At 38.4% G+C, this 10,038-nt stretch overlaps 1 protein-coding gene across 1 annotated transcript; it reads left to right on the forward strand.

Moving 5' to 3' along the window:
- The first annotated feature begins 1,489 nt into the window (after positions 1-1,489).
- Positions 1,490-9,500, forward strand: LOC140991179 (uncharacterized). Its single transcript, XM_073461134.1, has 6 exons — positions 1,490-1,747; positions 1,808-2,178; positions 2,592-3,483; positions 7,678-8,018; positions 8,901-9,335; positions 9,497-9,500. The coding sequence occupies exons 1-6, from the start codon at positions 1,490-1,492 to the stop codon at positions 9,498-9,500; spliced, it is 2,301 nt and encodes a 766-aa protein (XP_073317235.1).
- The last annotated feature ends 538 nt before the right edge of the window (positions 9,501-10,038 follow it).

Genomic DNA, 10,038 nt, shown 5'->3' on the forward strand with positions numbered 1-10,038 from the left:
TCATCAGTATTTTCTTAAAAATCTACATGTATCAAAAGCATTCATAATCTTCATGACTAACTTATGACAAAAAAAAGTAGAACATCAGTACTACTAATCAAAAATCAATATAGTCAAATCATTTTTAATCCTTTCCTAACGCCCATTAGCCAGGTTCTTAATCATGTCCAATTCAACCACAAAGCCATCATGCATGAAAATCATATAATTTTTCATTTCATGTCATAACATGCATATAGACAGATAAACATGTACTGTAAAATGTATACCATGTAAACATGCAGGTGATAGCATAAAACTTTCAAAACATTTAGAACATGTAAACTTACAAACTTTAGGCTTGAAGATTGAGCTGCTGAAAATGGCCATTAGGCTGAACCAGCATGGGCCTCGGCCCATACCCATGCACCACTACTAGTCATGGGTCGTTAGGATGGTCCAGCATGGGCCTCGGCATATGACCATGCACCGCCACTCATAGAATATCCCACCCCTCGAAAGTGGCCCATGATCGTTACACTCGTACTCTTGTATACTATATAATTACTTGACATCGTGCACTTGCGATTATTTCGAGCTGAAATATTATTAATTTTTACCAAAGATTTTACAGTTAAAGTTTTGCTCGATAAAGTTTTTGGCACTGTTGTCGGAGACTGTTAATCCACTATTTTATTCATAGTTATTTAATTTAGCATTCTTTATTTTGTTTTGTTTGACACCTTCGATTTATTTGCAGGTATCCATCTCGGTGCATGCCAAGATCTCTAGAGTCTGAACTAGAGATATTCGATCCCGAGATCGAAAGAAACCTACGTAGGCGAAGACAACAACAGAGGCTTAGAGACATGATGAACAGAAATGAACGTCGGGAAGAGCATCATGAAGATCTAAGAGTCGAAGAGCCAAAGCGCATACCCATGCTGGAGTACGTACAAGTTACAACCTTCGCTTGATGGAGCATGTCCAAGCATAGTGCGACCAACCATCATGGCAAACCAGTTTGAGATCAAACCAGCCATTATTCAAATTATTCAGAACGTGGTCCAGTTTGGGGGAAATGCGCTAGATGACCCAACACTCACATCGCCGACTTCTTAGAAATTTGCAATACTTTTAAATTTAATGGAGTTTCTGATGATACTGTTTGATTACGTTTATTTCTTTTTTCTTTGCGGGACAAAGCTAAAGCCTGGTTGATTTGTTTACATGTAGGTTCAATTACGACTAGAGAATATATTGCCAAGGCATTCCTCTTGAAATACTTTCCTCCATCAAAAATCATGAAGCTGTGAGCGAACATAACCACCTTCTCTCAGTTCGAGCAGGAGTCACTCTACGTGGCCTGGGAGCGCTACAAAGATTTACTGCGAAGATGCCCACATCATGAGCTACCTCTTGGGTTGGTTGTCCAAACTTTTTGCTATGATTTAATATCGTCTAACCATACCATGATAGATGTTGCGGCCTGTGGGAATCTGTTGAGGAAATGGCTGCTAGCAATTATCACCCTCAGTCTGAGAAGAACAGTCAGAGGAGAAGTGCGGGAGTTCACCAGGTAACTGATTATTCTGCTATCACTGCACTACTAGAAGCACTGAATAGGAAAATAGACAGCTTGAATGTGAATGGGACAGCAATGCACCTTCAAGAGGTGTTCTGTGATAAATGCTTAGGGGAACATTTTGCTAAGGATTGTCAAGACAGCGGTCCTTTCTATGTGCAAGAGGAGACACCAGTAAATCAAGTGAGGATTCAAAACCTTCATAGGAATGACCCTTATTCGAACACATACAATCCTGGATAGAGACAACATCCCAACTTCTCATGGGGTGGTCAAAACAGCCAGAATCGGCAACATGGAGGACAGCAGTATGGTAAACAACCGATGTATAGACCTGAGCCTAGAGAGGAGAAGTCTATTTTGGAGCAAATGATGTCTAAATTTATCTCATCCACCGAAACTAGACTACAGAATCATGATGCATCGATGAAGGGGTTAGAAAATCAGATTGGGCAATTGGCTAAGATGATTACTAATAGAGATTTGGGCACCTTGCCTAGCAACACTGAGACTAATCCGAAAGAGCAAGTGAAGGCCATAGCATTGAGGAATGGAAAGGTACTTGAACAAGAGGGCAAGGAAAAAGGTGAGCCAAGAGAGGAAGCCGCTGACACGTCCACATTAAGTCTTCTAATTCTACACCCGCACACACTACAAAATCTAGAATCGTTATCCCTCCACCTTTTCCTGCAGCACTAAAAAAATCAAAAATGCATGTGCAATTCGGTAAGTTCCTAAAAGTATTTAAGAAATTGCACATTAATATTCTTTTTGTTGATGCTTTGATGCAAATGCCTAGCTATGTTAAATTTCTAAAGACATCTTAGCGAATAAGAGGAATTTAGAATATCACATGACTGTTAAGCGTAACCTCAAGTTACTCTGCATTGGTATAAAACAAGATCCCACTAAAACTAAAAGATCCTGGGAGTTTTTCTATTCCTTGCATGATTGGTGATGTTGTTTTTCATAAACCTTTATGTGATCTTGGTGCGAGTATTAATCTTATGTCTTTATCTGTATTTAGGAAACTCGGATTGGGAGAACCTAAGCCAACAAGGATGTCTTTGCAACTAGCAGACCGATCTGTCAAGTACCCACGAGGAGTCATAGACGAAGTATTTGTAAAGGTGGAAAAATTCATATTCCCTACAAACTTTGTAGTGCTCGATATGGAGGAGGATATAGAGATGCCCTTAATTCTGGGGAGACCGATCCTTGCAACTGACAAGGCACTGATTGATGTGCAAGAATGGAAGTTGAGATTGAGAGTGGGAGAAGAAGAAATTAATTTTGATATTTTCAATGCTCTTAAGCACACACTGCGCACTGATTATTGTTTTAGAATATTTGCGTTGGATTCACTTGTGTGTAATTTTGTCCATGATGCTATGAAGGATCCATTGGAATGCACTCTCACCACTGAATTGAAGGAGGATGATTTGGACGAAGAAAAAACGAAAATAGTGGCATACTTTAATTCCAACCATCCATGGAGGAAGCCAATAAAGATGATATTGGAAGATTTGGGAGATCGAAGAGACTTGACTCCTCCGAAGTCAAGCATTGAGGAACCACCGACGCTTCAGCTCAAGCCACTGCCTCCATACCTAAAGTACGTATACCTAGGTGAGAATAATAATATACATGTCATTATTTCTACTTCTTTGACAGATGCAATGGAGGGAAAACTACTGCAAGTTTTTAAAGAGCACAAGAGGGCTTTCGCCTGGAGGGTGGCAGACATCAAGGGAATAAGTCCATCAATCTGCATGCATAAAATCCTGATGGAAGAGAAGTATTCACCCCTCGCGCAATCTCAGAGACGACTTAGTCCAAAGATGCAAGAGGTAGTGAAGACTGAAACTATCAAGTTTCCCGATATAGGTATTATTTATCATATTTCAGATAGCGCGTGGGTAAGTCATGTTCAGTGTGAGCCTAAGAAAGGTGGGATTTTTGTCATCACAAATGAAAAAATGAACTTATTCCCATTAGGCTTGTTATGGGGTGGAGAGTGTGTATTGATTATGGAAGTTGAATGATGCCACCTGTAAGGACAACTTTCCCCTCCCCTTTATTGATCAGACGTTAGAGAGACTAGCGGGGCATGAATTTTACTTTTTTCTAGATGGGTATTCTAGGTATAATCAAATCACTATTGCACCTGAGGACAAATAAAAACCCACTTTCACTTGTCCTTATGGTACTTTTGCTTTCCGACGTATGCCCTTCGGCCTTTGTAATGCCCCGGCTACTTTTCACCGATGCATGACTGGCTATATTCCATGATATGGTTGAAACTTTTCTTGAAATATTTATGGATGACTTTTCTATCTTTGGTGCAACGTTTGATGAGTGTTTGCAGAATCTGAACACAGTGTTTAGAAGGTGCGAGGAGACAAACCTAGTGCTGAATTGGGAGAAGTGTCATTTCATGGTACTCAAGGGGATTGTGCTAGGGCACAAGATTTCTGAACAAGATATTGAGGTGGATAAGGCTACAGTGGAAGTCATCAAGAACCTACCACCACCAACATCAGTAAAGGGAGTTAGAAGTTTCTTAGGACATGCCGGTTTTTATCGGCGTTTCATTAGAGATTTTCAAAAATTGCTAAGTCGCTATCTTCCTTACTCATGAAAGATGTGCCATTTGATTTCAATTCTGACTGTTTGTGAAACGTCTACCCTTTTGATTGCTTTAAAAGTACTAGAATTTTTTTTTTAAAACACACAATTTTCGGCCTTTTACGTTTACCACGTGAAAACGTTTTTAATAAAATATTTTACCTTTTTAAATAAAACACCAACCAAATACCATTTTAAAAATCAAGTGCAATAGTCATAAAATAAAATCGTCAACTGTTTTACCAACCCTAAAAAAGCAATAAGTTTTAAAAGTATAGACCATACTAAACCTCTCAAAAAGAATAAATATATAGTCTTAAAAATCTTTAACATTAATCATGAATCATAAGTCGTAAATGCGGAAAAATAGAAGCGCTTGTCCTCGGGTTGTGTGCGCCTTCAGTCCAGTCCAATCACCCATCAAGACCTCCCTCAACCACACCTCCATCCATCACACCTTTTTGTTCTAAAAACTCAACACACCATAATCTTTATAACAAATAATACGTATAAAACCACAAGCAACAGTGAAAAATACTTGTACTTAAAATATCGTTTTCATGAAGATGAATAAACTTCAAACATGAACATTTTCGTAAACCTTTTTATGATGCATGAACTTTAAATAAAAACATTTTCATAATGATGTATCAACTTTAAACATAAACATTTTCATGAAATGCGAACATAAACCTCAACTTTTTCCTTTTCCTCAAAATATAACATAAATCCTTTTATCATGATCATAAACATTTTTCTTTTTCTTTTGTTGAATTCAGATCGTTAATTGTGACTTTCCTCATCATAACATAAATCTCAAAAGTCGATGGATCCATCTACATGTAACCATAGTACTGGGCGGCGGGGACATCAGCGACACTCTCACCCGTCAACTGAGCCTTGGCCTATCCTTTTTCGAATATGAGTACGATCGTCGAGGTTCCTTCTGGGCCTTCTCCCCTCACAATATTCCTATTCTTACCGTTACCACAAACCGTTACCACATATTCGTAATGATGAAAATACGATCGTCGGGCTCCCACTGAGACCATCACCCTCACGATATCTCCAACATTATCGAATTAGTCACAATTACTTCACTTCCTTCAACGTTTTACGTTTTCATCACTTTAAAAAAATCGTGCATAACATACCATTTTTTGTTTTTGAAACCAAGCATGCAACATGTCTCTTAAATGTTCTCCTTAAATCATAAAAATCCCATAGACATTTAAAAAATCATATTTTAATCATGAACATTTCATAAAAATTTAAAAATAATCATAATATAATAAAAACAGCATTTAGTGCATTGCCATGACCTATACATATTTTTAGGTGTAAAAAGACCGTTTTACCCTTGGACTCGACATTTTACATTTTTGACATTTTTTCTTGATTTATTGACTCTAACATGTCCCAAATAATTATTTAGGCTTACGTGAATTTTTTCATATTTTTATTTAGCTTAAATCGAAGACTTTTAATTAAATCTTTAAATGTGACGTATTAATGCGTTATAATCCCGAATAAAACCAAACCTTAATATAAAATTCTAAATTAAAAACTTATACTTTTAATAATTATTTAAGCTTAAATATAATTTTTCATAATTTTATAAAGCTTAAAATTAGGCTTTTCAATTAACTCGTTAATTAGCGTTTGCGGCGATTAAATCTCGAATAAATCCAAAACTCATTATTTTGAGCCCAAATTTTTAACATAACATTTTTAAGATTTATTCTACCCTTCCAAGTCATGAGCCAACCCCGTGGCCCTTGGGTTCAATTTTAGCCTTTTATTTTTCGTTTTTGACACCTTATCGAACACACCGAGCCATCTACTAATTTACTCGAGCCACGCCCAAGCCACCTTGAGCCAAAACCTAGCCAACCCATCTAGGGACCCTACTGACCAGGCCCAGCCCAAAAAACAAGCCCCTAGCTCGCTCAAACTCCCTGGAACCGAGACCCAAAATTCTGCATGTTGTGTGTGTGTGTTCCTTGATGCAATAGGGCTCCTAACCCAACTAGGACTCTCCCAGCCAAGCCACCATCCTTGGACCATGCCTAGACTCGACCCAGACCAGACCAGCCCCTGGAACCCTCGCGTGAGCCACCTGGATCAGAAGGCAGCAACGCGCGACCCATGCTCCTCTCATGTTTACAGGTTTCGATCATGCCTTCCCTGAACCAAACCATATCAGACCTTGCACCACCCCATTTGGGCTCTCCCTAGGACCCTTATGACTCGACCTAGCCAAGCTCAAAGCCCCCAGGCTGAGCCATCTCCTCCCTGCACCAGCTGCTACCCTGTGCTGCCTCCTTGTGCTCTCGGGTGGAGTCCTTGTTCCTTGGTTTTCGAATCCTAGCGTGGCTAGGACTCTTCCCTTGACTCATACCTGACCCTAGCTAGCCCTGACCCCAAGCCATGACCCTACCAGCCCCTTCACGTGAAAGCCGAACCCCTTTGAACCCCATGACAGCAAACTGTTTCCAGCAAGCTTATATCCTTCGATTTTGTGGTTTAGGCGTGAGTGTGTGGCTCTAAAACAGGTGTGAACCTCTCTTGATCTTACTTATATCATGGCAGCCCCTTAACCAAGTAATATACAATTTATTGGAATCAAAAATCATGTTTTAACATCACCCATGCATGAAAAACGAAATATAATCAAGTGCTCCATGTTTATTCATGCAAAACGATTTTAAATATTTACTATTGTGTGAAAGACGAGAAAAAAAAGAAGTATGGCGTGCCTTTGCGTTTTTAACGCATTAAAAACCGTTGACGATTGTGAAAAACGGCGACGAACGACCAAGGCTTGATTTTCTTAGCATCCTTCGAAAGTCTCTTTTCCAAATTATTGTGTGTGCCGTGAATTTGATATGCTGATGGGGAGAGTTTTGGTTTGATGAAAATAGAGTGGGGCGTGGGGTTCCTTTTGAATTAGGGGTGAACTTAGCATATTATATATTAATTAATCCACTAACAAGGCTTAGGCCCATTAATCAATTTAATTAAGCTCATTTAGCCTATTAGTGTTTAATTAAAATATTTAAAATAATTTTGCTTAAACAATTTTGTGAATTTATTAGTCGGGTTGCCAAAACGTTCGTATTTTTGTTGAAAATCCAACACCGATAAAATTTACGTCCCGGCGTATAAAATCACCACAAAATACCTTATTTTTTAAAAAATAATAAAAAGCATCACCCTTAATTTAAATAATTAAAAACAATTCTTTAATAAAAACATTTTCTATTTTTCACCCTCGTTCTCTGTTCCTCGATTGCAACTCGAATAACCTTTAAGAATACATTTTAATGCAATCATGTAGAAAAATATATTTTAAACATGCAATTATGCGCAACATAATTAATTCATGCAATTAAAACAATTAATTAAAATACACAAAAAATTTAATAATTGCATGCATGTGGTTTGTGTGGACCTTTAAATTTTCAAGGCGTTACAGTTTGTAGGCATACGATAACATAAAGGAGCGCTTGGTGACAGCTCTTTTGTTGATGGCACCGGATTGGGATATGCCCTTCGAGGTAACGTGCGACGCCAGTGATACGGCGGTTGCTACTGTTCTAGGCCACAGTCGGAACAAGGTATTTCACGCCATATACTATGCGAGTAAGACTTTAGATGAAGCACAATCAAATTATGCAACAACTGAAAAAGAATTACTTGCAGTAGTATTTGCACTTGATAAATTCCAATCATACCTTGTTTTGTCAAAAGTCATTGTGTTTACTGACCACTTCGCACTTAAATATTTGCTTGCTAAGAAAGAGGCCAAACCACGATTGCTTAGGTGGATCTTACTTCTCCAAGAGTTTGACCTCGAAATAAAAAAGATAAAAAAAGGTGTAGAGAACGTAGTAGTTGATCATCTTTCTAGACTTGAGCATGTTAGCAAAAATTGAGAAAATGATGAGATAGATGATTGGTTTCAGGATTAACAGCTGTTAGTGTCCATGGTTTGCGGATTTTGCTAATTTTCTTGTTACAGACACATTTCACCAAAAAAAGAAATTCTTTTCGGACGTGAAATATTATTTTGTGAGGAACCTTTCTTTTTCAAAAATCTGTGCATATGCCATGATAAGGAGATGTGTGGCGGAGGTAGAGATGGGGTCAATTCTTAGTCATTGTCATGACCGTGATGTTGGTGATCATTTTGGACCCACACAAACGGCATCCAAGGTACTCAACCATGTTTGCTTAGGTGGATCTTACTTATCCAAGAGTTTGACCTCGAAATAAAAGATAAAAAAGGTGTAGAGAACGTAGTAGCTGATCATCTTTCTAGGCTTGAGCATGTTAGCAAAAATTGTGAAAATGATGAGATAGATATTGGTTTGAGGATTAACAGCTGTTAGTGTCCATGGTTTGCGGATTTTGGTAATTTTCTTGTTAAAGACTCACCCTAACATTTCACCAAAGAAAGAAATTCTTTTCGGACATGAAATATTATTTTGGAGAGGAACCTTTCTTTTTTAATAATCTGTGCAGATGCCATGATAAGGAGATGTGTGGCAGAGGAAGAGATGGGGTCAATTCTTAGTCATTGTCATGACCGCGATGTTGATGATCATTTTGGACCCACACGAACAGCATCCAAAGTACTCGAATGTTGCTTTTATTGGCCAACTCTGTTTAAAGCTGCCCGTTTATTAGTCCTCTCTTGTTATAGATGCCAGCACACATGTAACATTCCTGATCGCCATGAGATGCCGTTAAATAATATTATCGAGTGCGAAGTGTTTGATGTTTGGAAGATATATTTCTTGGGACCATTTCCAACATCTTTTATGAAAAAATACATTTTGGTTGTGGTTGACTATGTTTCCAAATGGATGGAAGCGGAATCATATGCCACGAATGATTCTCAAGTGGTAATGAAATTTTTTAAGAAAAACAATTTCAATAGATTTGGAATACCAAGAGCAATCATTAATGATGGTGACACCCATTTTTTCAATAAACTTTTGAGCAAATATGAGGTCACTCATAAAATCTACACTCCCTATCACCCCCAAACAAGTGGTCAAGTTGAGGTGTCGAATCGCGAGATCAAGAGGATTCTGGAGAAGGTTGTGGGGGTGATTAGAAAGGACTGGTCGTTGAGGTTAGATGACCCACTTTGGGCGTATAGGACTGATTTTAAGACACCTATAGGCGCTACACTTTATATGCTACTTTTTGAAAAAGCGTGTCATTAACTTGTCGAGTTAGAACATAGAGCTTATTGGGCAACGAAAGCGCTGAATCTTGATGTTGATCTTGCAGGTGAACACAGGTTGCTGTATTTTGACCAATTGGAAGAATTCATGGGTCAGGCCTATGACTTGTCATTGACCTAAAAAAAGCGTACAAAGCAATCACATGACAAGCGCATTACACCGAGGGAATTTAAAAAAGGCGAAGCGATGCTCTTGTACAACTCCAAGTTGCGTTTATTTCATGGCAAGCTCAAGTCAAGGTGGACGGGCCCTTACATGATTACCAAGGTGTTCCCTTCAGGAGCCATAACTTTGACATATGGGAAAAATGAGCCATTCACACTCAATGCTCAACGACTGGAGCACTATTTAGGTGGCACAGTGGAGCCACCAATTGGAGTCACACGATTCCAAAATAGTCAAAACTTAAAAGAACCTACAGTCTAGTTCTAGACTATAAATTGAGAACTAATTTATTTCTCTCTCTACTCATTTTTTTATTTAGTTGATTTGTTAAACTAAACTTTGTTTTTTATTTTATTATAAAAAAATGTGAGTGTTCGAGACCGAGCGGTAAATCTCGAGCGCGAACACCTTTGGCCGAACATA

This window comes from Primulina huaijiensis, chromosome 13 (assembly GCF_012295235.1).
Source record: "Primulina huaijiensis isolate GDHJ02 chromosome 13, ASM1229523v2, whole genome shotgun sequence".
Lineage (NCBI taxonomy): Eukaryota > Viridiplantae > Streptophyta > Magnoliopsida > Lamiales > Gesneriaceae > Primulina > Primulina huaijiensis.

Excerpts from the sequence above, each read along its gene's own strand:
- LOC140991179 (XM_073461134.1), top strand. The coding sequence starts at position 1,490 with ATGGCTGCTAGCAATTATCACCCTCAGTCTGAGAAGAACAGTCAGAGG. Across the intron at positions 3,484-7,677 it reads ATATTTCAGATAGCGCGTGG|GCATACGATAACATAAAGGA; the intron begins GTAAGTCATGTT and ends TACAGTTTGTAG. Across the intron at positions 8,019-8,900 it reads GCCAAACCACGATTGCTTAG|ATGCCAGCACACATGTAACA; the intron begins GTGGATCTTACT and ends CTCTTGTTATAG.